Source organism: Platalea leucorodia (assembly GCF_965183815.1).
Source record: "Platalea leucorodia genome assembly, chromosome: 8".
Lineage (NCBI taxonomy): Eukaryota > Metazoa > Chordata > Aves > Pelecaniformes > Threskiornithidae > Platalea > Platalea leucorodia.
The window spans coordinates 18,379,949-18,407,493 of record NC_138830.1 but is presented as its reverse complement, the minus strand read 5'-3'; the positions used below and the strand labels follow the sequence as shown (position 1 = coordinate 18,407,493).

At 42.8% G+C, this 27,545-nt stretch overlaps 1 protein-coding gene across 1 annotated transcript; it reads right to left on the bottom strand.

Annotated features, from left to right (window-relative positions):
- Positions 1-80: 80 nt before the first annotated feature.
- SLC16A14 (solute carrier family 16 member 14) lies at positions 81-8,741 on the bottom strand (the record flags this gene model as incomplete). Its single annotated transcript, XM_082318968.1, has 5 exons — positions 8,731-8,741; positions 8,178-8,454; positions 7,172-7,315; positions 1,947-2,939; positions 81-229 (listed from the first exon to the last, which is right to left on the bottom strand). The coding sequence occupies exons 2-5, from the start codon at positions 8,437-8,439 to the stop codon at positions 81-83; spliced, it is 1,548 nt and encodes a 515-aa protein (XP_082175094.1). The 5' UTR covers positions 8,440-8,454; positions 8,731-8,741.
- Between the last annotated feature and the right edge of the window lie 18,804 nt (positions 8,742-27,545).

Sequence of the window (27,545 nt, the reverse complement as noted above, 5' to 3'; positions counted from 1 at the left end):
TAAGAAAACCAGTGTCAAACTGTCATACAATAGAAACATGAAAGCAAAAAAATTCTGTAAAAAAACTTCTGGAATTTGTTCTATACTTGTGCCTCTTCCGTAGATTTTTCTCCTGGTTGTTTCTTTTGAATACAAGGTTGTATAAGTAAAAATATTATTCCCACCATGTACAGCAAGCCAGATATGTAAAAAGAAAAATCATATTTCTGTGTGATGTCATAGATCCAACCTGCAAAATAAGGACAAAACACAGTTGTTACAAAGCTTGACAACAAGATACATTGCATGGGAAAATATGAAAAATACTGCACATCTCTTAGGACGTTTCAGTCAAATCCATAGATGTTTTGTGGAAAAAAAAGAGGTGGTGATTGTCTCCTCCTCTAGATGCTACAAATGGAAATGTATTAACAAAATTTCTTGTTCATTCACCAAACCCCAAAACTAGTGCAAAACCTATCGCCTCATTTAAGTATCATGGAAGTCTGGGACTCCAGCTATGTGCCATCCGAAGAAGCCAAGCAACCATCTCTCTAAAACTCTACATTTTTCAAATAAGTTATCAATCACAGGTCTGACTTTAAAACAGACATTTTGGAATCCCCAACCAATTAGTTCTTCCACCCTACTATTTTCTTTGTAAAATGCCCGAAATGCAGGCTAGTTCAAATGCTGTGCCTTGTGCAAGCAAACACATTCCCAATAGCTTTCTCAGAGACTCACATACTGATAAAAGACTTTTCAAGAGATACAATCTCAGTACTGCAATGACTCTCGTTCCAGCCTTAATTCCTTTGCAAAAATACATTAAAGTTACTTCAGAGAGGTTCGAGAACCCAAAATAGCAAGATTCCCTCATGTCATGCTGGCTGCATTGCAATGTAACCTCAAGATCAGAAGCTTTTTTTACATCAGCTAAATGCATCCCAATTGCTTTGTTACTAATGACCAAATACAAAGACACGTTCAGCACAGACTGAGAGGTGCTGAAAGAATATATGGTAGTGTAAAACACTGCTGCCTGTCAAAGGGCACTAGCTTCTCCCAAAGCTTTCTCCCAAATCGTGTCGGCTCACTCAATGGTGGGGAGAGAAGGTGACAGCATTCTCGCTTTTCTGAGTTGGTTGTGCTGCTAATAGCTTCAGTTCAGCCTAGTGCCATCCCTGGCTGACCACGGCCATTACTCGCAAGGTTTCTTACTGCTTTCTTCTGATTTGCGTACCTGTAAAAGATAGCCGCAGTCTGGCTGTAGTATTGATGATCAGTACCTCTCTCTCTCCTGTACTTCCCTGCCTCTTTCTATGAGAAAATGTATAATGAATGTTTGTTTAAACCTAAGTAACTTTAGGGATAACATACATCATACACATCTACCTTCTGCTGTGGATGGCAGTAAAAAGACTATGAGCAGCGCAGTCCCCAAAGCAGATATTTCTGGCTGAAGGAAGGCAAAGCTAAGATAGTTAAATCAACGCATCCATTGGCAGCTTAGAGTGGTGACACCCAAACACACTTCATAGTTCTTGGGTGCAATACTATCGTACAAACAGCTGCCTACCCTGACAACTATTCATCATTTTTTCATCTAGAGGCATGAGTACGTATAGTGCATATACTACACAAAACACATAAAAATAGCTTAAACCTTTCAATTTTAAAAAAGTGTATGATAAGATCTTAGGGAAACATACCATTGAAAGGATAGCTTGCAATAGATTTGGGGTTATTTGCAAGCATGGTAATTTGTAATGTGTGAATAGTGAGCTGGTACCCAGCAGACGTGATTGGTAAATTTGTACAATGTAAAGCTGGACGTCACAGTCTGTTCTGGAGCAGCTGTAATTTTGTTAACGACACGTGCTCCGAACATAAGAAATCTTAATAATATAGCAAGTCACACGGTTATTATACAAACATCTGTTGGTTAGAGATTTGAACTTCTCTACCTGCAAAGGGTGGTCCAAGCAATGCAGATATTCCATTGGCACAAATGATGATGCCATAGGCATTTGCAAGGTGTTTAGTTCCAACTAAATCTTCAGTCACAACAGGCATTAGAGAAAAATAGCCGCTAGAAAATCCTATTAGAGCACAAACCACAGCCAGGGTAATGTATGTTTGCATTAGTGGCAAAGTAAGAATGCAGGTGACTAGGGTAAAGTTAGCCATGAGGAAGACGTTCCACGTGCTGATGCACGGGAGATCAGAGATGATTCCAAGGATCACTTTACCAAAAATATGAACAATAGCTATAATGGATGTCAAAGGGAATATATTGTTCTGACTGGATAAGTTGTACTGCTTGACTATTTCTGGAAGATGAATAAAGGGAATGACAAAGCTGCTATAGGCAAACAAAGCCCAAATTATAAAGGCCACAAATACTCTATTGGTAAACAGTGATGCAGCTCCAAAGTAGCTGGAGTACCATATTGCAAAGCCCTTCCTGACTGTAACCGTCAGCTGGCTCACTGTCTTAAGAATGCGCAGTCCATACATACTCCTTTCGCTTCTAGATTTACTTCCAATTTCTACGTGCTGAACGCTGTCAAGCACTTCTTCATTTGTTGCCTCTTCTTTTTTTTCCGGTTCTTCACTGAGGACTCCGTTAGATTTTACAGTCTCTGCAGAATGGGACAGAGCTTTTGCCTGATTATCTTCACTATTACTTCTCACAACATATTTTTCACTAACGTCTTTGGGAGAGAGTGGTCTCATAAGCGCCCCGCAGACACAAAGGTTCAGGGAGACGGCGCCCTGGATGAACATGGCGTTCCTCCACCCAAATTCAGTGCAGAGGTACTTCAGTAAGGCAGTCATTAGGAAAGCTCCAAACCCTGTTCCCGTGGTACTGAGTCCTTGTGCAAGCGCCCTTCTCTTCTGGAAATACTGCCCCACCATGACCACCGCAGGCAGATAAACCATGCCACTTCCAACGCCTATGAAAATAAAAACCAAAGTCAGTCTGAACTTTTTGCCAACAAGATAAAAAGCAGTGAAAAATGAATCAGTTCTATTCCCAACTTTTGCACAAGCATAGTAGTAAAACTGAGAATAAATATTCAATTCTCATGTTAACTTTCATTTCTGTCTTGTAGTATTTTCCAAAATTTGCAGTATTCCTTCCAGTGAGAGTACAATACTGCTATTTAACTGCTGGAAAAACTGAAACACATGGAAGATAAAACCTTTCCATCAGTTCAGCATGACACCACTGGAAAGCCCCAAACAGCCCACAATAAATCAGTGACAGTTAATATGGGGACAAACATAAACAAATCCTATTTTGAAATATCTGCATTTGCTATACTTGCATCTGATTGCATCAGTGACCAGAAATCGCTTAGTGGGCACATCTTGTTGCTTTTGCCTAAGTTCACCAGCAATGAAGATCCAGACTGAGTTTTTGTCCTTGCTTTAACTGTGGAGCCACGGTGACCGTGAGATACGTTTCAGGAGTCGGCATGGGGGGTTAGCCCGGCGGTAGGACCTTGGGTGGCTTCCAGGTTTCTCCTTGGGCATGGCAGGGAAGCCCGGGGAGGGCCACACAGTAGCTGCACAGGCATGTTCTTAAAAGGCAGATGTCTCATTCTGTAGAAATTCCCTCACTCGTAGTTAAAAACCAGGGTATCAAAGGTACCTATTTCCAGCAGAAAGTGTTGAGAGTTGTGCAAACACATCATTAAAGGTAACAGCTGCCCAGTTTTTCTCACAGCAAATTCCTGACAGAGGGGATTTGGACTGGAAGAGGTGTATGCAGAAGATGCTTCCAAATTCACTGCGATTGTCATTTAGAAGAGTATTTTGGGCTTAAAATTTTTCCTCAATAGCTGATAATGTAGCTGCATGCAGCTACAGCATGATCTAGCTACAGGTAGGTTGGAGATAGAGCTGTTATTCCAGCAAAGCCTGAAAAAAAGCACCTCAACATCACGGCAGTGTACCATGGTCAGAGCTGACTTGTTTTGCCTGTTAGAAGTATTCATTTCTTTGCTATGCAAATACATGATCAGGTTTTTATTTTGCACAAGGTCTCCCTCCCCAAACCCAGCCACGAACTCTAGGGAAATCCCTCTGCCCCCCAGAAGACTCCCTGCCTCGGCAGACCGCACTGCTGTCGACTGCTGTGAAAAAACAGCCCAGGCTCATACTTCTGTTAGTGTTTATTACGCTTCCCTGTGCATCCTGAGACATAAGACATTTTTAAAACTGTTTTATTTTATCTTTTCATTCTGTGGGCTACATAGCAAAATGTAGTCTAATCACAGGCAAAGACATGCCACCTTCACAGGCAAATGCCGGGCCACAAGCCTCTCCACTCCTCTTCCTCACAGACTTGTCACCCGGTACCGACAGCAGCGGCAGGGCCGGCTCTGCTCTCCCTCTCCATGGGGCCCCAGGGGACATTTTGCCCCTGAGCCCACAGGGGCTCCCCGGCACCAATGGCTCCAGGCGCCCACCCCGGGGCTCCCCGGGATGGGTGCGGGGGAAGAAGGCGCCTCTGCCCCCCCCCCCCCCCCCCCGCTGCTGCAGGAGGAGAGCCCATGGAGCTGGGAGGAAGCTGGCAGCCATGAGGTGAGGGGGAAACGCTATGAGGAGCTGGGGGAGGGGAACCGCACGGAGGTGAGGGGCGCTTTGGGAATGGGAGCTGAGGCGGCAGGGTGGCTGCGGCCAGGGGACGAGACTGGGATCGTGGGGACGCACTGCATGAGGGCATCCGGCACAGTGGGTCACCAACAGAAGAGGAGCCAGGAGTAAGCCCACAAGCACTGCATGGAGGCCCAAAAGTGACCACAGCGGGAGGCAGCCACCTTAAGTGAACGGCAGTGTTACATCTAGCGGCCACGAGAACATGAAAGAAGCTTCCCTGAGGTGGCGGTGAGTGAGGTGACTGTGAGCAAGGGGATGGGAGTGAGGGGACGGGGACTGAGGCCATGGGTGAGTGAGGAGATCATGAGCGAGGGGACGGTGAGTGAGGGGATGGTGAGGGGACGGTGAGTGAGGGGATGGTGAATGGAGGTCTCATGGAGCTAAAGGAAACATCTCAGACATATCTACACTGGTTTTCTGGCCATAGCTACTCCTGCAACAGCATCTCCCTTCTCTACCTCATGTAAAAATTTGCCTCAGTTTTCTTCTGAAAATATGGTTTTCACCCCTCTTTAAATTCTCTGTATAATTATTGCCTTTTTGTCTGGTATTTTTGGTAGGCTCTTTCTCAAAAGGAGCAAGGGCTGAGAGAAAGAGTGTGTAGATTCCTGTCTGCTTGATTATATTCAATATATATGGAAACAGAAATTCCAAAAAGGGCAGAACCCTGCCTGTAATTATGGTTCTTTGTTCAGGAATTTACAACATTACTGAAATCTATGGTATGGTGGTACAAAGAGTCATCACAGTCATCCTTGCTAGTTTCAATTTTTTTCCCACCAGAGAGCTAGATAAAAAATTATGTACAGAAATTCTGCAGATTTCTGTGAAATTCTGTGAAAGGGTAGTTTGAGGGAATGGAGGGTACTGAAGCTATTATTAGTATCGCAAACAATTGTTTTCATAACCCTTCTGTCTGTCACGTATAACACAGATACCATGCTTCATTTGCAAACATAACTGGCCATGTTATCCGTGGAGTGAGTAACATTTCAAAGCCCCTTGAATTGCTCAGTGTTACTCAAATAATTAAAGGCCAAATTTTGTATTTCTCACTTGGATTACTTTAACATTTTTATTTCATATCTATTAACAGTTTCTCTTTCCAGAAATGAACAGCGAATAAAATGGAGAGTGCTTTAAGTAGATAATAGTGGGTTCTTCTACATAATTTTCTTAAAGTAACTGATTTTTTTCTCAAGAAGCCACATTTTGCTAGAAACTCAGCATTCAGGCACTAAGGATCTATTGGTTTTCAAGAAAGATGCCTAAACACACACGCCTTTTCATATTTTGATCGGGCTCTTACACATGTCAGAAGGTTTTCTAGAGACCTAATTCCAATAAAAATGACAAAATATTACTTCTTTCAGTGATTTTGATTGCAAACAAATGTAGCAAAGTTAATTGCTATTTATTAGTGGTTGTTGATGTAATCTGAATATCCTTTATTAGAAACTACGTATGAAATACGGCCACATGCATTGTCCTAATTCAGGCTGGGATAGAGTTAATTTTCCTCATAGTAGCTCATATGGTGCTATGTTTTGGATTTGTGTCCCAAACACTGTTGATACCACAGGGATGTTTTAGCTGTTGCTGATCAGTACTTACACAGCATCAAGGCCTTTTCTATTTCTCACGCGGCCCTGCCAGTGAGTGGTCTGGGGGTGCACAAGAAGTTGGGAGGGGACACGGCTGGGACAGCTGGCCCCAACTGACCAAAGGGCTGTTCCATACCATACGACGTCATGCTCAGCATGTAAAGCTGGGGGAAAGAAGGAGGAAGGGGGGACATTCGGAGTTGTGGCGTTTGTCTTCCCAAGTAACCGTTACGCATGACGAAGCCCTGCTTCACTGGAAATGGCTAAACATCTGCCTGCCGATGGGAAGTAGTGAATTCATTCCTTATTTTGCTTTGCTTGTGCGTGCAGCTTTTGCTTTTTAAACTATCTTTATCTTTATCTTACTTTTACCCTTCCCCCATCCCACTGCAGGAGAGTGAGCGAGCAGCCGTGTGAGGCTTAGCTGCCTACCGGCAGCCTGGTAACTCACAACATCCTTTAAAATGGGTTTTGAAGCAGGACATAGTTATCATAATCTGGTATTTTACTAATGAGGAGCAGCTCCTGTAGAAAACATTTGCTCTTTCTTCCTGTGACAAAGAGAGGAGTTAGCTAGCTAGATATATAATTCAACAGTGTTTTAACATTTTTAAATTCCACTTGTTAGAGTCTGGGCCACATTAATTCTTCTAATAAAAAATGTCCCCTAATACATTCAATTGGGAGAAACTGATAAAAATACCATCTTCACGTGGCAGATTTAAATGACAACAGAAGTCACTGGGCCCAACTGACTGAGTAAATAATTAAGTTTTCTGAAAAGATAACAGGCTGTAAAGAGCCTGAAAGAAAAGCTGGGATAACTTTACACTCTAACTTCCCTCTTTACTCACCCAGATAACCTTCAAAAGAATCAAAAATAATTGAAAGAACTTTCAAATGTTAGTACGGCTTACCAGCTGTCACTCCAAACGTAAGGAAGAGGTAGTGCACATTTGAGGCATAGGCACTCAGTATCCAACCTAGGGCATTCAATATCCCTCCAATTATAGCTGTCTTGCGGCACCCACACATGCTGATGAATAAACCAATGAAAGGACCTGTTAAAAAACATGAAAAAACGTCAATTTCTTTATTTAATTCTCTACACCCTTTAATAATTTTTCACATGAAGATTCTTAATGTTTTAAACAAAATGTTAAACATCAGGCTACTCATGCAATTCAGTTTATTTTCCCTATTACTGTTTAAAATCATGAGAAGAAAAATTCAACCAACCAACCAAATACTTAGTAAATACCTGCACAACCTAAAATCAAAGTTGCCCCATGGAGAAGAGACAGTTTAACCAGAGGAAGAAACTGAAACCGTTGTTCCCAATACTAATGCTGTGTGAGTGCAGGCCTTTTTCACAAGTAACTAGAAAGCAAACATTTTATTTTGGTTTTGGTGGAATATTTTACGCAGACCTAAACACAACTTTTTCAATCTTAATTTACGGAGACAGAGGTGTGTATACACATATATACATAAACATACCCCTCTAGATATTATTTTGGATTGATCCAACCACAACTTAAAAAATAAATTCTAGTTCAGCTCTCAAACTGAAACATGAACTGTCCAAATTCAACATTTTCTCCTCCCAGACAGAGTATGGGGAGGGCCACAAGCTTCACAGATGGTCTGTTTTCTCAATTCTAGTGAGACCTTGAAGTCACAGGCATCCTTTCCTGCTCATGCTGTCTCCTGGAGTAATTGTCTTCTTTATCATCTTCCCTGTTGTTCCCTTTCTCCCTCTAACTTGTAAAATTTGTCCTGGGGACTTTAAAAAGGCAACTCAGGAGAACTTGGGCAGGTCTGCTAATAAAATGGAAAACTGTGAGAAAATACTTGAGGGATGAGTGGCAAACATATTCTAAAAATCTTTGTAGTTTTGAAATAAATTATGCTGGAACATACCTACAATAAGTGTAATGCCCATGCTGAGGGAGCTAACCCACGCTGTTAAGCCACGACTTTGATTAAACTCTTCAAGCCATTCCATGTTGAGTATTCCAAGGGCCATTTGGGACCCCATGATAAGTATGTGCACAAGGAAAGAGGAAAGTACAATCATCCAAGCCCATCCTCCATCGATGTTTGGATTAGGCTTAGCTGGCTTACTTCCAACTTTTGAGTCATCTCCAAAATCATACCCAATATCCTCTCGACTAGCATACATTTTCTCCACGGTATTCTGAAACAAATGCAGTAAATACCTTCAAAATACAGACAAAATGATCAGATTTTGTAGTTTGGTTACAATGAATGGCATAAATCACAACCATATTTCACCATTGTGTGTGCAGTTGTAAAGCAAATACTGGGTTTTCATTGTTCAAACATAAAATGCTTACAAAAATCTCTAACGAATATATTTCTTTTTGTACCTTATTATCATGGCTGTCTATGCAGGAGCATTTATGAGTTGACAGTAGGCTGCATTATTTCCATGACTATATACTTTACTTACTTGTAGGTGGCTGAAAGCACTCACTCTTCATGGGTTGACTGCGGTCACGAAAAAAGACTGGTGTCTCTCTGTATATTCCTTCTCCGTATCACCTTCTGCCGTCCCAGTAAGATTATGTGCCTTTGTGTCCAAGTTGATAAAGCTTGGAATAAAAAAAGTAAATCCTGAAGAGGCAGACAGATGAAGTTACCATATCTTTTCAGAGGAAACCAGTTTTGAGTAGTGGAAGAACAAGAGTGAGGACAGAGAAAGATGAAAATTTAAAGTTCCTGATTTTCAAAATGCTTTGCTCACATAAATTACAGCAAGGCGATTGTTACTACCTCTCTGGCAAGCTTTAAACTTTTATTAGAGTCAACTTGACAAGCAGTTTTATGCTTTCAGTTTCTATAGTATTAATCCATTTAATCCTACTAAAACCAAAGAATTCTTCTAAATTAATGTCAATGCCTATCAGAATCAAACTAAGTGGCAGAGTTATGTGCATAGGTGTATGTAGGATCAGGCCATAATAGATTAATTTGATTACTTTGATTTCTTCCATTGTTACTCTAAGTGAAGATTGCAACACAATGGGAAAATAATTTCAAAACAATTTTTAATTGCTTAACAGGCAAGGTGCAGAACCCAGTCTTCCCTCCATCTGATTTCTGCTGCAACATATTGAAATGTTAGCCCACTGTAGAGCACCACATAGGTTTCCATGGAGACTAGAAATGTAATGATACAAATTACCAGAGATGGTAATTTTTTGTCTTCTTTTCTTCTCTGGAGAAATAAAAAAAGCCATCAGCTTCACAACAGTCAAAAGAGAGAAGAAAGTTATCAAGAATTGTTTAAAAAAGCTTCTTACGTATTCTGTGAGCCCTCAGAAGGTGTGCCTCAGGGCTAGCTCCTCACTACTGAAAACTGGCAGTGAATGGAGTAACTGAGATTCTGTACTAACTGAAAATTTGGGCTGTTGTCTTTAAATACATGAGTATATTTTGCTTCTCAAGTTACTACCTTTCCAAACTATTTTACTTTTTTCTTATTGCTAGATAAACATACATAGAAGGCCTTCGAGTACTTCATGCTAATACGCAGATGGAGTCAGAGCTGATCGGTCAAAGCTACCATTTCTGTCACAGACAACAGTGAAAACCTGCTGATATACGTAACCTCTCCAGACTGGCTGCTGGGTAAGTTACCTTCGTAGTTAAGTGCCACATATCCCTTAAATTATGTGTAGCTAAGGGCAGCTGGAACACCTAGTTGCTCCAACAGCACACTGACTTGCCTCGTAGTGAATTGGAGCTGAAATATGTTGTACTCCTGGTATCAAATTCTTCACAGATAGATACTCCTTATGGTCTGAGTTATCACTAGCCCTAATTTGGCCATGGAAGGTATTGGTGACACAGTGAGGAAGAACAAGAACTGTGGACATTTAACAATTGCCACATCAGCAGAGAAGCTGGGACCACCTGAGTCCACACCTGAGTGCCAGTGAAAACACACACTGAAATGACTTACTGGCTTTTTCTTTCCAAATCAAGAGGCAGAGGGAAGGGGGGTTATGCTTAGAGGTCTTTCTAGAGTACCTGCAGGGTGTTTGATACAGGAGTGTATACAAGGTGAGGGGAAGGGTAGCAGTCAGAGCCATGTAGTGGTGCAGACTTCTTTTTGAACACAGGAAGACAGCCTGGGATGGCCTTAGTTAACATTATACTTCATCCTTCCCCTACAGAGGGTAGGTCTTAAAGATGACATCTCAACTCTTTCCTATTAATGTACCAGGAGCCAGATCCCCCACTGATGTAGTTTATATGACTACTTATGGAGGATTCAGCCCACTCACAAGAGAGAGGAATACTAACTGCATAAAGGTGATAAAGATAGTGAATAATCATGCTAATGGGAAATAATGAGAAGTAGCAGAATGAAGGAAAATTGCAAGCTGTTAAACATACTCTGGATAAGATTAGTGAAAATATATGATGGATATTACAGTACATCTTAGATAATGGAATACAAAATTACATAACTAAAGATCCAGAGTCAGGAGTAAATGTGGAGCCTCACCTTTCTTCATGCTTTTTGACTGGTTTTGTGTGCACCTGAATACTGATACTGGATACAAAAACTTTCTTCTTCGGACAGGAAATAGATACATACATCTTTTATATATTTTAAATGATTTAAAGCAAAAATAATTGACATTGAGATGAAAAAATATGACACATCTTTGCAATCTTACTGACAGAATGGGCTTAGACTGATCGGATGCAAGTTAATGTCGTGCTTACATCAACTCCCACAAATCTTCAGAAAATGCATATATTTTCCCTCTGACCTGGATTCTTGCTTGTTATTACTGTTATACTACTAACTTTCCACTAGCGTCACAAGTTCAGAGTGAATACACTCAAAAGCAGGGAAGGTAATTTCCAACAATTGCACAAACTCTCAGGCTCTGGATAAAGCAAGGACTGGATGTCTGCATCCTCTCCCCACTACTGGCTCATCGCCCGCGGCCTGTCGCACCCAGGAGAAATGCACTTACCTGCCCTCCGCCTTCTTCCCGCACCACAGCACTGCCAACAACACAGTATCACGGAAGGCACAGAAGCCTAAGGGGCTCTTTGCAATTGTGAAATCCTAGAGAAACTGCAACAAAAATGACAGCAGCTGATTTGTGAAGCCAGCCCCATTTCCCAATGAGCAAGGCAGCAAAGACCCACTCACAGCAACAGTGTTTGAATACAGCCCCTCACAAGGGATTGCATTTAAAGGCAGGAGAATCTGGATTCTTGTTTGGTCAGCTGGAGAAGAACTAGATCTTTTTTTTTTTTTTTCAGAAAAGCTTTCTGTATTGTATGCACACACAGCATGCAGAGCTCTTAGAAAACTGGCCCAAATGTTAGTGCCCACGAAGATGCTGAGCTTTTTTGAAATCTGACTCATGAGCTATTTTAGGGACAAATGCAGGTGCTGTAATAAGACCAAAGTTAGCAGCAAAACACCAAAGTTCCCTGTACCATCACTGGAGCTATGGCTCTCTAGCTTGTAGTTGAACTGGATCATCGAAAAACATCTGGTCTTGATATAAAAAGTCCATATTATGAATAATTTACGTATACTTTGGTAACTTCTTCCAGTACCTGGTTGCCTCAGTGTTAAAAATTATAGAAAATCATACTTTAAAGGCACTTCCAATGGATAACTCATAAATGCATTACAAATAGTAATGAGTTTTACTTCACAGTATTCCCAGTAGACGTGCCACACATAATTATTTGTCTTTTGAAGACATACAGAAAAAACATTGTTAAAAATATAGTTTATTTTGGGTGCCATAAGTTTTGGCAGTCCAACTTGCTAAGCACTTCGGTTGTCAATGACTTCCCGGGAGATGTGGATACTAGCCACTTCTGCAGATCAGAGCCACAGCGCGTCACTGTGCATGGAAGCAAGGAAGAGAAAATCAGGGAAATTAAATGCTTAAAACGCTAAGCTAATTGCCACGGCCACAAGCTTGCATGAAGTCGGCGGCATTTCACTTTCCAGACTGGGGCTGCTACCCTTCTGCCCCTGAGCTGTGTCCCAGGCCCCGCTCAGCGGACCTCTCGGGCACACCCCTCGGTGCTGTCCTGCCTCAGCGCGACCCACGAGTGGTCCCACGTCCCCGGGGGCAGCGGGAGCAGGCTCAGATAATAAACTTTTTTCTCCCCTTGGTGCAAGGGAACGGCCCGCTTGCATCGGCCGCTGTAGCTCTGCTTTGTAAACGGCTGCAGGCCGCTGCTGGAGCAGCCCGAAGGCAGGGAAGAGAACAAATTTGGGAGCTTTACCCGTTACGCCCTCCCCAGCGTTCAAGCTAAGCTCATCTGTGCAGAGCACGGCTCAGGCGGGGACGGCTGCCCCCCCCGAGCCCGGGCTGCCCCGGGGCAGCGCTTGTCGCGGAGCCCGCGGCGCAGGGGCGGGGGCCGGGCTGCGGCGCAGCCGCCTCCCTGCCCGCGGGGGCTGCGGCGGGGCCGGGCGGCGGGGCGGCGTTTGGGAGGACGGGGCGGCTGCAGGCGCCGCCCGCCCGCCGGAGCACAAAGGATGACCGCTAGTGACCCCGCTGCGGCGGCGCTCCCAGCCCGCCGCGGCACGGAGGAGCCGCCGCCGCCGCCCCCGGGCAGCCCCGCGCCCCGGCCCCGCGGCCGCGCTGCACCGCACCGCGCCGGGCCGCGCCGCCCCGCCTCTGCCGCAGGCGGCGCGGCTCCTGCGCCTTCCCCTGCCCGCGCCGGTGCCGCTGCCGCTGCCGCTGCCATGCGGCGGCTCCCGGCTCCCCCCGAGGTACTCACCGCGCCGGGCCCCGCCGCGGCGCCGAGCCCCCGCTGTCAGCCCGACCCGCGGCGCTGCTCCGCGCCCCGAGGGCTGCTGCAGGCTCCGGTGTCCACCTGCGCCCGGCTCCGCTCAGCCGGCCGCGCCGCCTCAGCTTCGCCCCTGCTCGCCGCCCCGGGGCTTATTTTCTGTAGAAGTCTGGCACCGGTCGTGGGCCTCTCGCCCCCCAGGCAGCTCGTCTTCTGCACCGCCTTGTCTCCATTCCCTGCAATTTCAAATCTCCACGCGCTTTCATTCCTGCGATACCGGCTAATTCTGGTTTGGCGGAGGAGATTTGCAGTCCTCTCACATGCACACTCTTGCGGCTGACTGAAGTTTATTGCTGCACAGGTTATCGCCGGAAATTTACATCTGAGAGAGTTAGAGGATATAATCCAATGAAAGCAGGCAGTATCAAGATTTTCATGGCCGTTGGATTATGTTTACGTCAAAGAGGCTGGCTGAATTTATGTAGCCAAACCACCCTAAGAATGAAGCTTGAAAGCTTCAATGTATAGTACCTTTTTCGTGCAATAACTAAGCTTCAAAAATATTCCTCCCTTAGGAGAAGAGTTGCAGAAACATACTGCTACTTTTTCAAAACAGTATCCGGACCTCAGTTGTATGTTTCTGAATAATCTGACATTAATAAGGTATACATTCTGCAATACATTGCTTTGACTATTTGCAGTGTATTTACCCAGGCTAAAGCGATTGCTTTAATGTACAAAACTTTCATCATCAGAGAATCTTGGTGTCCTACAGCAGTGCACTGAGTAGCATAAATAACGGCTTTTCAAGAAGACGTAAGAAGTAGTTTGAGAGAAGAGGAAATAGGAGAGACCAGCAGGAATGTTTTAATGGCGGCGTACATGCTGTCTATGTGCATAACATGGTGGTTCAGACTCCGTTAAAGAAAATTGTTTTGGGTGGTTTTAAAAATACATGTTTGGGACTTTTTATATATTTTTTTCTACATTTTTGACCATACTCTTTGGCCTATGTGCCGTTCACACATGCAAATCTCATCTATTTTTTCATAAAAGTGTAATGTTCTGTTCCATTATATATCTAGTCCATCAAATATATCTGTATGAAACACTTCTATCTGGTTTTCGTTCAACTGTGTGGCAGACTATGGGCTATTGCTATGGCTTCAGTCTTTACATAAATGTTATACAACTTTGCATTGTAGTCTTAAAAAGATAATCGTTTTCCAGAACAAACAACTAGATTAGCGTCAGAGACTTGTGATTGGGTTCATTTACTTCTCCTTCATGAACAAAACTAGATTCCCCATTTTAAAAGATTACGGTATTGCATTGCAAATGTACGTCATTCTGAAGTATACATTTTCACGCTTACTTTGTGTTTTGCAATACCTTGCCCAACAGTATATGGGCATTTGTATCCCAGATTTTAAATTTGGCATTAGCTTTTTGGCTGGAGTCTGGTTTCTTAAAAGGTTTAATGCTATGGACTTGACGCTTGAAATTTGCTGCTTATTGGCTACTGTTATTACCCAAGTTTGAGACACATACATTTTGATTTGTCAATCATCTAACATGCTAACATACTTTATTAAACCTACCACAGAAACAGATTTACTGGGATTGTGGGATGACTAGTCACAAAATATTAAAAATATATTTGTTTGACTGGCTGTTAACCCATGTTCCCTCTAGTACTCGACATGCCATCTGCGTGCTTAAATCCTTGTGCTAACAGAGATTCTGTTTTTACAGTTTGATCTGATGGAGATTCACTTAGCTGTGTCATACTGCTTCAGCGGTTCTGGTTCATATGTCATTGTCGTTCTGGGCTAAAATCTTTGATTTATATTGTCTCTTGGGAAGATCAGTATGTATGGATCTATTTGAATTTTAATCATTAAATTGTGCAGGTCTAGCAGTGAGGGTACAAATGATGTTTAGTAAGGAAAAAAGTCCATTTTGTAAGAATGGGAAGGATAATGCTATGGTTTCAGAAAAAGTTTGCAGTTTTTGGCAAAGATGCAGAAGGTGCCTGATCTAGTAAAATAAGATGTAAGCGACGTCTGACAGACCCTGGTGCTTTAGAAATGGTAACTGTATAAAATGGTTGGATGGCAAGCACAGTAACTTCTGTGAAAAAGGAAAGACTTTTTACTAGTCCCTTAAACATGATGGTAATTACATGTCGTAATATAACTTAGAGGGAGAGAGGAACAGAGGGAAGGAGAGAGGGAAGAAGGCAGGAGTAGGAGGAATTGGTAACTCAATTTTGTTTACTGTCTGGGGGCCACTATGATGGCTTAGACTTTTACCGTCATAGAAGTGATGGGTGGAAGGGATCTCGGGGGTCCACCCGGTGCAGCCTTCCACTGGAAGCAGGATTGTGACCTGTGGTATTTCAGGTCAGCCGTGGCTTTGCCTAACCTGCCCTTGAAAGCCTTAAAAGATAGACACTCAACTCAACAGCCTTTCTCGGCAGTATGTTCTTGTGCAGCACCACCCATGCACAATCACATGCATCCAGTCACAACTCCAGTGACTCAATTTGTGGCTTTTGCTCCTTGTTTTTCCACTCGCTGCTGCTGAGAAGGGTTCTGCTCAATGATCTTTGCCACTCCCTTTCAGGTACTTGTAGATCTCCCCCTATTTTCTTCTTTGCCAGCCTAACCAAGCCCAACTTCTTCAACGTGTTTTCACAAGTCATATGCTTTAGGCCACTTACCATCTCATCAGCCCTCTGGCATGCCCCTCTCCTGTTTCTTGACATCCTTTGTGAACTGGGGAACCCCAAACAGGACATCCTATCCCCAGGCGTGGACTCACTAGCACTGAATAAGGAAGGATAATAATTTCTATTCATCTGCTGTACATGCTCCCTTCCTAATGTAGCTCAGTCTATGGTTTGCCTTATTCACAATGAAAACGCCCTGTTGGCTCATATTCAACTTCGTGTCCACTGTAACAGCCACATGCTTTTCAGCTGGGCTACTGCTGAGGCAGCCTGCGCTGGTGCCTGGCAGTATTCAGCTCCATGTGCACAACTTTGCACTCCTTGTTAAACTTCATGAGGTTGCTGTTGACCCAATTTTTAAGGTTCTCAAAGTCCTCTAAACTGAAGCTCCACTGTTTGGTTTGAGAACCACCCCTTTTAAGTTAGTATTGTCTGAAAATCTGCTGCGGGTGAATCCTGTGTCATCATCCAAGTTACAATGAAGGTAATGAACAATACTGGCCCCAGTATGGACCCCAGAGTGTTCTGCTTGCACTGGCCACCAAGTAAACATCAGCCCATTGATTACTACCCTTCAAGCCCAGCAATCCATCCAGTTTCAACCCATCTAGCAGTTCATTCATCCAGACCATACTGCTCAGCTTTTTCCTCACCTTGGGCTTTAACCACTTGCTTAATCCCCATTGGTCAAAATGGCAGCTGTGCTGGAGAGCTTACAGACTGTTCAGCCCTCTGAAAACGTGTATTGATGAAAACATAAAGTACTGATTTAGCTTCCCAGCACTTTTCCTCTACTATTGCTGCAGTGCTGATTACTCTCTTTGCTAAAGTTCTCATTAAGTCGTCACCCTACTTCCCATGAAATGGTAGTACTGCAGTGATTGATAAGGAAATAAAGACTTGAAATAACAGCTTGGTTGCTGCAGCATCAAGATGCGGAACAGAAAAAGCATCTTGCTCCCAGTTTTGTTTGATCCCTGAACTTTTAACCGGTGCAAAGTATCACCAAATAACCTGGTCAATTCTTGCTGCACAGTTATTGTTAAAAAGAAAGGTAATTTATGGTATTTAAATATTTCGCCTCCTCTTTCTTTCAGTAACGTCTTTGGGTTACTGAGGAATTCTGTATATTTGGAAGGGCATGTTACGTTGGTCCTGGGTTAAAAAGGAAAAAAAAAAAAAAACACCTTAATATCTTAATTTGGCATAGAGATTGCACAGTAGTACAGCTTTCTTATGACACCCTAAAAGCTTGTGGTTCCTCTTCATTTTGGCAGCTCCAGACTGCCAAACAGAAATAATGCATATTTTCTTTTTTTTTTCCCACTGCTTTTCTGAAAGAGAATCCTTGGTATCTTTGGTGAATTTACCACAAAACAACATCCTCAAAGAATACCCTGAGCAAGTATGAACATTTTCAGCAACTCCCCCGGCTCCTCCCATGATAGCTGCAGAGTCTTACCCAAACGGGAAAGAATGAACTAACTTGCCGTCTTCAAGTTCACCCAAGACTGAGGGTAGACCATGGGAATGGAATTCAAAAGTGGAAGAAAAAGCAACATTTTTATCATTGCTGGCATGGAGATTTCGATTCGGACAATAACTACTTGTCTTTTCTCTTTCTTCCCTCTCCAAGAGCTGATGCGTTATAGCAGCTACAGATATGGGAGGGATCAGGAATCACAGAATGCTTTGGGATGGAAGGGACGTTTAAAGGCCATCTAGTCCAACCCCCCCTGCAATTGGCAGGGACATCTACAACCAGATCAGGTTGCTCAGAGCCCCATCGAGCCTGTCCTTGCATGTTTCCAAGGATGGGGCACCTACCACCTCTCTGGGCAACCTGTTCCAGTGTTTCACTACCCTCATCGTGAAAAATTTTTTCCTTGTGTTTAGTCTAAATCTACCCTCCTTTAGTTTAAAGCCATTACCCCTTGTCCTGTCGCAGCAGGCCTCGCTAAAAAGACTACCCCCATCTTTCTTGTAGGCCCCCTTTAAGTATTGAAAGGCTGCAATCAGGTCTCTCTGCAGCCTTCTCTTCTCCAGGCTGAACAACCCCAACTCTCTCAGCCTTTGCTCATAGCAGAGGTGTTCCATCCCTCTGATCATTTCTGTGGCCCTCCTCTGGACCTGCTCCAACAGGTCCATGTCCCTCCTGTGCTGAGGACCCCAGATCTGGACGCAGTACTTCAGGTGGGGTCTCACCAGAGCAGAGTGGACGGGCCGAATCACCTCCCTCGACCTGCTGGCCACGCGTCTTTTGATGCAGCCCAGGATACGGTTGGCCTTCTGGGCTGCAAGAGCACATTGCTGGCTCCTGTCCAGCTTTTCATCCACCAGTACCCCCAAGTCCTTCTCCTCAGGGCTGCTCTCAATCCCTTCATCCCCCAGCCTGTGCTGATACTGGGGACTGTCCCGACCCAGGTGCAGGACCTTGCACTTGGCCTTGTTGAACCTCATGAGGTTCACGCAGGCCCACTTCTCAAGCTTGTCCAGATCCCTCTGGATGGCATCCCATCCCTCAGGCGTGTCAACTGCACTGCTCAGCTTGGTGTCATCTGCAAACTTGCTGAGGGTGCACCCAATCCTGCTGTCTGTGTCATTGATGAAGATATTAAACAGCAGGTCCTGTCCAGTTTTCCTAGATCCTTCAGAGACATCATGTCCAAAAAACTGTGTGTGTATGTATATGTGTATATGTGTATGTGTATCCTGTGAGAGATGTGAAAGTTTCCTGGAGTATATTAATAAAAGGACGGTCCTCAGCAGATGGGGATGCTGAAGAGGTTAACAATCCTGTCTCAGAATGGTATGGCTATTTCATCAGTGTCTTGTCAAGATTCTCATTAGAGGTTCCCCCAGCAAAACTGAATATTGCTGTTCCATACATGAGGAGTTGGGGCCAGGTGCTTCCTGCCACAGGAAAGGAGAGTGCAGCAAGAATGAAGAGGGAAGGTGAGTGGGAAAAGGACACTGAGCTAGAGAAAAAGCCTAGAGAGCTGGCAGGAGACATTGGATGGGTAGGAGTATGTATAGTGGCTTCTGCTTCTGAACTGAACTGCTGCCACCCACATACTTTTAAGTCCTTCAAGGGCAGCAGCAGCAGCAAACCTGGGTTTCCAGGTTGTAGATGAAGAAGCCAATGGGAAAATGCATGTTCTGTGACTCCTTATAATTATTTCCCTGCTTGAGAAACTCACAGCACACAAGAAATGGCACTTGCTCACAAAACAAAGGAAGATGTGATAAAACAGTGCTTTTTTGCAGCATTACTTAATTTCAGCCTTGTACACTAGCAATCCAAGTTGCATATTGAGAAGGTAAAATAAACTATCTTATCAAAAAATCCTATTAGTCATGCTGTTGTAACACTAACACATGCTGCTGTCTCGCTTTTCTGGTTTAAAACGTGTGAGCATAAGGGCGTGGTTGCAGTTGGTTAAACATCAGAAGTCCCATAGTAGGAGAAAGAACCCAGGGGCCCTCCAATATGACTCACAGTTGCGCTGCAGCCACTTCCTCCTCTGGGTTAAACCTGAGCATGTAAGAAATCCGAGAGAATTCAGTGAGAACTGTGTGACTTGGTCATGGGTGGCACCTGTTGCAAATATACCAAATTAACTGCAAATTCCAGTAAGGTCAAATTAGCACTCAACTAGTTAATACAAATTAAAGTATTGATTTCAGTGGTACCAGCGTTTAGTCCTTCAGTCTGTGGCATTCAAATTACAGTACTAATCTGTGCGCGGTAGCTTCCTAAAATTTTACTCTTGAAATATTTTACTCCAGTGGCTATGAAGTAAATGTTTTGCATATGTCTTGTCTAAACCAATAAATTTGATTTTACTGCAGACTAAGCATAGCTTTTAAAATATATTGCTAGCTTTGTTCTGTAATTTGCTTTATGCTTATCTTGACAGACACTTAGGTCAAAAGAATCTCCTGATCTGTAAACATTTTGAAAATATTATATAAAACAGTGTTTGTGCTTGTAAACTTTGAGTTCTTCTGAGATGGATTTAAACTGTGTGATTTTCTTTTCTGCTTCTCTTTTTATTCTCTGTAGCACCACTGCCAAAGTATTGCATTTTTTTTATAAACAGTTCATTAAATATTGTAGCTTTTATGAAATACTAACATCAGAATTTTAATAATTTGATGTGTATAAAATCCCAAAGCAGTATCTTTTCAGAAAAGGTATTTTTTAAACACAAGAACTGCAATAATATTATGATTCATGAGAACAGAGCAAGTAAACAATGATTAGAGACAAGAGGAGAGACATACACTGTCTTCCACTGCAACGAGAGCTGTAAATATTTTAGACAAGTTACAGTAGGTAACTTACTGAGTTCACAGCCTAATTGCATTGTGTGATTAGTGGGTCAAATCTCATAAGGTTGTCTGCATCAGTACTTGAACCAGATATTCTCAGGTTCTGGGAAGCTGCCAGGGTGTTCTCACTGCTCCTGGACTTTGCTGGTGTTATGCTCTCCAGAGCTGCACGGGCCGTTTTGGAGGGCCGGAGTGTAACTGATCTGCATTAGGCCGAGAAAACCCAGAGATCCTGTAACAGAGATTGCTGTGAGAGTTCAGCCAGAAGTATTGGTACAAAAGCTGACATTACGTGTCCAAGATAAGAGTCCTTCCTTCCTTCTCAGTAACTGTTCTGATGTCACTTGCTTGTTTTGTTGGTTTTTTTTTTAAATCTTTGTCTGTGTAGCACTCATATTTTCAACAGCCACAGTTTTCCCTAAACAGAGTTAGGGAAAAGGAACATAATCCTAGGACTATCATTTTTCAATCTTTATTAAACTGCCTGAAGATCTTTAGAAAATTTAAATAAATACAAACAGGAGTGCAGAATAGAAATATATTTTATGCTTCTTTTATTTGTTAGCATTTTGTAAAATTCAAAATGAAATTCAAACATTTATAGTAAGGCCTAGGTTATGTTTCCTTGTTAAGTATTCATTCTTGAGCAGTAAACAGAGGGCTTCCTTTGAAACTGATATGAGTGCAAACTAAACAATTGTTGCCTTGTGCTTAATTTGTCCATATCTCGGTATATAAAGAAATATTTGCAACTTTTCAAAGTCAATTAAACTTCCAGTGCTACATTATCGCTATGCCAGTCCACATATGAACCCCTCCCAGAACATTTCTTCTTACCCTTTCTGCAGTACATTTCTCCAGTGGGCTCTAAGTGAAGTCAGCATTTCAGCCTTTGATTATATGCCATCCATGGTAGTCCCACAGGTACTGGGCATCCTGCACCTACTTTCCAAAAGACATTACATGCATCAGAAACTTGGTCTTGTTCCATAGTCTCTAAAGCTAGACTGAGTGTCTCATACTTCTGTGAGCTGGAGCAGTTCCCACGTGCTGTGTGGGGCACACAGGTCACTATCGCTTGTTTTCTTACCATACGACAAACTGCAAGCCAACAGGATCAAGAGTTCGTAGGACTAAAAGTGATAGATCATTTGAGTGGATGTCATGGTCTGGATCATAAGGGGTTTATATGAAAAGGAGACATCCACAAATTCTGAGCAGTTACTCTCAAATTGTCTTTGGGGAGGCAAGACTTCTCTGAGCTTCTGAGATAGAGGGTGACCAGTTGGGTGGAAAGCCTGCATTCACGCTCTGATTTCTAAGCAAGCAGTGAAGACCATGCAGTAGCTGTAAGAACGGTTCCCATCCAGTACAGAACGGAAAATATAATATAGGTCATTTTGTTTCATTGTCAAATTAGTAACTGTTTTTCAATGTCACCATTTCTGTTACTTTTGCTTTAATATTTTAGATATTACTTCGTATTTGGTAATATAATGGACTACATTGGGGGTTTTTTTCCAGATTTGACATTATTGCTTTAAATGATGTAGAATTAAATTGCTTTCAGAATCTGCCTAGCAACAAAAGATGCTCTCTCTCCCTCTAGTGGAGGATAAGAAAATAGTTTTCTTTCCGTTGTTGCATGTGTAAACCATTCAATAATACTATCAGAGGTTGAAAGCTTTTCTGAACAAGAATATATCATAATTTGTGTTTACTGTACAACATAAATGTTATATGACTAGTAGTTTAATAAGAGATCTTTTCATGTTAATATTTTTTCTGCAGGTGCACTGATCCTTAATGATATGAATTGTAAAATATTTGTGTAAATATTTACAGATATCTAGACACATTTTAAAATAACAATAAAGGTCCAGCAGTTAAGATTAAAAATTAACCCTAATCTCAAAAGTAAAATACAGTGTGCTTAATGCTGAACACGGGAGCAGCTTGTATGTTGTTTTTTTGCCAGATTGATCCTCAGTTTAAAAAGTATGTGCCTAAATGATAAAATTTTTATTTTAATCCAAATGTTTCCAGCATTTGTGGTGTTCACCTTAAGAGAAGAAGGAGGCTGCCACAATACTTGGATGCAATGTGTATCCATCTCTTTTTCAAAATTAGATGTTGCAATCTACTGTTTTGTTTCAGTCTCCTAATAAACAAATTTTTAAAGAACAGCATAAACATCTCTCAAGCACTCAGTATTCGTTGTAAGTGCAAACTGCTTATGTAAGTAATGATTTACAGGACTAAGTCCATAATTAGGGTAGTAGAAAATACTTCTTATGTATTACTGATTAAACAAGATGTGCCTATAATTACTCCACTTCTAATTTCCAAAATATAACAAGACCATTGTTTCTTGGCTAGATTCCTGTTACTGTTTTCAGTGGAAAGTTTGTTTTCTTATTCTGCTGCTGAGCTGCTTTTTAGCATATTTTTATACTTCGTGGTTTTATTATCTCACTTTCTCTATTACTATTTTTCTTTCCCCTCCTTGTTGCCATGCAAAACTTCACACAGGTAGGTGGAGAAGCTGCCAGTCCAAGGGAATCTAAAAGACGATGCACGTGTAGGTAACTTCACAGTCTTCAGCTTTTAGGGAGAGGGGCTTTCTCCACCTGCAAGTCACTGCCTTGCACCAAGTGTGTCACTGTGAGCATTTTATTTCAAATGAATTTGAGTTTGTGTATTTGTTGTTCTTACCAAGTCACTAAAGGGTAACAACGCTACCTAACAAGCAATGTTGGGTGACCGTTCTGGGTTGCCACTGTCCCACTCAAGTACTTAGCAAGGAGAAAAAGCTTTTATTTTCTTGTATGGGGGAGTGCCTCCAGAGACTGCAGTGCCATGAGTCACTCGAGTTGTAATTGCTATAAGTAGCACAGAAACTTAAAAGAGTGGGGTGAAACAGTGCGCTAAGAGATGATACAGAAGAGATGGTGGAATGCTCTTCAGAAATGCCAGTGCGGCCTCCTGACTGTATTGGTACTTGAAAATCTCCTCCAGCAGGGAGAAGAGAAGTAACGGGGGGACAGAGGGATGTAAGAGACAGTGCTTTTGTGGCTGCCGCAGCAGCTCTGCGCTTCCATCCCCACAGAGACGGGCTGGCGTAAACGCGTCCCGGGCTCTGGAATTTGCCAAACTATTTAGGGCCTGGTTAGTTTGTGCGGTGTTTTAGGGAGGGTGACAGAGAACAAAAAGCAGAGGAGCAGAGTGTGAAAGGGGCATTTGTCCGCTGACTGTTCATATTATCAAGCGGGGAAAGAGAAGTAACAGATTGCTGGCCAGGATAACGCAGTAACGTCACCACACACACCAGCCTGTATTTGTTGGTTATGTTTTCCCAAATGCTGTATTCCTTTCCCTTTAGTGTAACAAGACTGTAATAAAGATTATTTGTTGTGAGAGAGAGCACGTCAGCTCCTGGGGCATTCAGTTAGTTGTTACCTTTTCCGTGGTTTCAAAATGGAGTCCGGAGCGCTAGTGGTCGGTACTTTCCAAAGCACCTGGCAGATGTCTGGAGATGCCCCTTCTGCTGCTGTGGCGGCTCCAGCTGAAGTGGCACCAAACACACAAAGAGAAAAAGAACAAAAATTATTAAACGTTCTCTAATTTACATCTATTGATTATCTGTGGCGTTGCATTAATAGGGACTGCAAATATGATTTTAATACAACTTTTTTACGTGTTAAGAAAGGAAATGATTGTTAACCATTATAAGCATCATTTTGGAAGCACTTCACGTCCATGTTCTGAAATGGGTTTTCACCCAGTTAATGTGTTCCTAACTTTGAGACGATGATTATTTCGGCCTCTCAGTATTTTCAGGTGTACTGTCATCATTTTCAAGATTAAATATTGCAGATCCACTTCTCAAGATTTTCTTTAAAAAGGCACGTACTTTACCCATTTCATTACCGACCTGACAGTTCCCCGAGTTTGTATTTTTTAATTTATTTCTTAACAGCAATGTAATGAGACTGTAATGAGAAGCTATAATTAGTATTAATGAGGCTTCCTGGAATGAACGGCCACCACAACATTTTACCGTCCCTAAAACCAGCACGGTTTCTACGCCCCCGCTTGCTCCTTTCCCCGCGGTGCCCTGCGGAGACACCGCTCCCCCGAAGGGCTGCCCGCTGGAGGCAGCGCTGGCCCCTCGCCGGCGCTGGCCCCTCGCCGGCGCTGGCCCTGCTGCTCCGGGCCGCCGCCGGCCCCTCCAAAGGCGGGCGCCTCACGGCGGAGGAGGCGCGGAGGCTTGGAGGGCGCCCGCCCGCCCGCCACGCCAGGGGGCGCTGTTGGCGCAGCCGGCCCGGCCCGGCCCGGCCCGCCGGCGGCGGCCCGCGCAAGGCCTGAGCGGGGGGGCTGCCGCTGCGGAGCCTCGTAGTGAGAGGATTTTTACCTTGGCGGCTGCTTGCTTGGTTTTGTAGAAGCGAGAATTTGGCACATCTTTAACCTTATTTTGTCACGGGTAGAAACAGCGGCTCAGGAAGGTGCGTCACATGCAGATGTGACATACCAGACTCTTCGGTCAGGTGTGAGCCGGCAGTAATACCAATTAAATCAGTGGAGTGACAGCAGGTCACACTGGAATTAGGCACGTTATAGTTTCTGAAAATGGTGTTGAATTATTTGGTAAGGATACACTATTTTGTAATATTTCTTTTAACCAAAATCCCTCTGAAAATGTTGCTACTTCAGATGTAGCAAATTAGATTAAAAAGATACTTTAATTCCTATATGAATTTATCTTACAGTTATTGCCAATTTATTGAAGTTTTGATAGGTGATTTAAGTAAGGCCATTATAGAAAAAGTGGCTTTATTGTTCAACAAATAATTGGTCAACAGCCTTGGAATTTTATAAAAGTTTGTTGCACTAAGTAACAGCTGTTAATGCTTGTGGAGTATCTTTAGTATGCACAATTCATAGTGCTTTGCAAATCATTATAAACATTGTATTGTTTCACAAACAATGCCGTTTACATCAGGGAGAAGCCAAGAAACACTCTTAGAGCAGACTGCTGAGAAGACTGGAAATAATGAGCTCGTCCTCTGACCCTACTTTGATGACTCTCTGACCCAAAAAGGGGGTAGTGCTTGATAGGCGGGTAAGGCTGATAATCCTGGGCCTCTAAGGAGGTTACAAATGGTGTGCAGTAAACCTTAGAATCTCTGGTGTTCACATCAGGCTCAGAAAACTATCCATGGTTTCAGTATTTATTGAAATACACCTGACATCTGTTAGAAATGAGGGTTCCTTGCTGTCAGCCGCAGTGTTCTGAGAGTATAGAATATAGTACAGAAAGTATATGCCTGACCTTTGTGTCAAAGTTAAATTATCCTGGTCTTTGTCCCTGCAGTACTCCAGGGGAGGTGGGGAAGCTTCTGGGTCTCACCATTGACCTCATCCTCGCTTTTTGAGAAAAAATGTGGACTAACTAGTAACACTACTAAATGGCGAGGTCTTCATTTTCAGTAGTTACAGCAGCTTTACGGAACCAAATCTAATCTTACTGTGTCAATAGCCAACTGCAAACCTTCATTACCGTTTGTAGAGTTAGCATCAAGTCCCTTGGCCTGATTCTGCCAGAGAGCTCCAGGCAGTTTTGGATAACTGTTCTCACAGTATCATTTGTCAGACCACGGTTTTGACTTACACAAGATCAGAAAGGGGAACAGTCATCACCCAATTGCCAAGTCATGGTTTCAGTGGGAGAGCACAGGGAAAGAAAACTGCTACTAAATCTTTCAAACGTTAAATTATTTTAACTAATTTCACCCTCAGTTTCATTCACCACTACTAAAGTTCATTTATAAACAGAAGAAAAAAAGTCCTACCCACTGATAAAAAATGTTTTATGAAATACTTTATTTATAGTAAATAATGGAATAAATTGGAAAGACGCCTGGATTCTGTAAATGTGTACACCGACTATGAAAATTGCCAGCAAGTCTTTATATACGGAGTCTCATGAAAGACAGAAGTTTCATTATTGCCTGTTACACAGGGCCAAGTCCATAACAAGTTAACACGTGTGACACTAATCCTGCAATGTGTACATCTGGGGCCTAAATGATACAGAATATTTTTCTAGATTTTTTTTCCTTATGTTTAGAGAGCTAGATTCTCATTTCAAGTTGCTGCCTATTTTAATTCTCTTGTTTTGGGGGCTTATTAGTTTTTCAATATTTTAGAAGTCATGTCTATCTACTTAGTTTCTTTTGAACTTCTGGCTTCTTTAAGACGTTTCAAATTTGACGCCTAAAAACTGAGATGCTAATGACTTCTGATGCTTTAATAGCAGTACAGTGTGTTGTGTTGTTAAATGTATGTTGATTTCTGTGTTTCTTAGTGCAGTTAGTAACTTCTTTCCTTACAGTTAGCTGGAGCGGCCTGCAGCTGCTCCTCTGAAATCTGTGGGTGTTTTTTAGCTTTGACACCAGCGTGAGCCTTGGCGGTGCTCTAACCTAGAGGCTATGCAGCTGGTTTTTACCGTACTTAGCTGGCTATGATAACATTGTATTAGTCAGAACAATGAGGAGGCAGAAGCAAAGCTAAAATGGAAGCTTTAAGGATCTGACTCATTCAGTTTCTGGCACAAGAAGGTGCAAATTGCACTTCCTGAGTTTGCAGCACACTTAGCAAACCTCAATTACAGCATACCCCGAATGCGCTATGCTATGAAAAGGCCTGCTCACTGCCTCAGCGCATACCCCTCTAACTTGCATGTTGTTGCTTCTCATTGCTAATTTAATGTCAGTAGCAGCTTCTTGTAGGATGTTAGCTGAATGAAGGCTTTGTGTTGTTGCAATTTTCCTTACCGGTTTTGCAGTTTTTGCTCACTGCCACCCAGTGAGGACAGCTTGTGCTAACAGTACCCTGATAATCTTCAGTTGGACAATAACTTGACAGACGTAGGGCTCCCATCCTCTCTGCCCTTACCTTTTGATATTGCTAGGTGGAATACTAGTAATTGCACTACCGCTCATGGTGGTAATAAGCAGCATATTGCCTAGTGTTTTTTTTCTCAGAAATAGCAACAAACCTGCTTCTCAGATGTGTTCCATCTGTTCCATCAACCAGAACAATTTTATGACCCCAATTCCATATAATTATATCCAAAAAAGCCCAAAGCTGGCAAGTGCGCTAGTGTCTTGCTGAAAGCATTTTGCAGCCCCTTTCAGGTCACAAGTTCTGTCTGAGAAATATCAACAAAATGTAGTGCGTTGTAGTAATGTAAGTCAGATTCAGCATATACTGTGCATGGAGATAGCCACAAGGTATGCTCAGCATGAGGAACCAGCAAAAGGAAATTCTGTCTGCAAATCTGTGGTGGCTAGAGCAAAGGAGGAGCTTTCGAGGGCAAGTCAGAGAAGATGGTAGACATGTTTTAC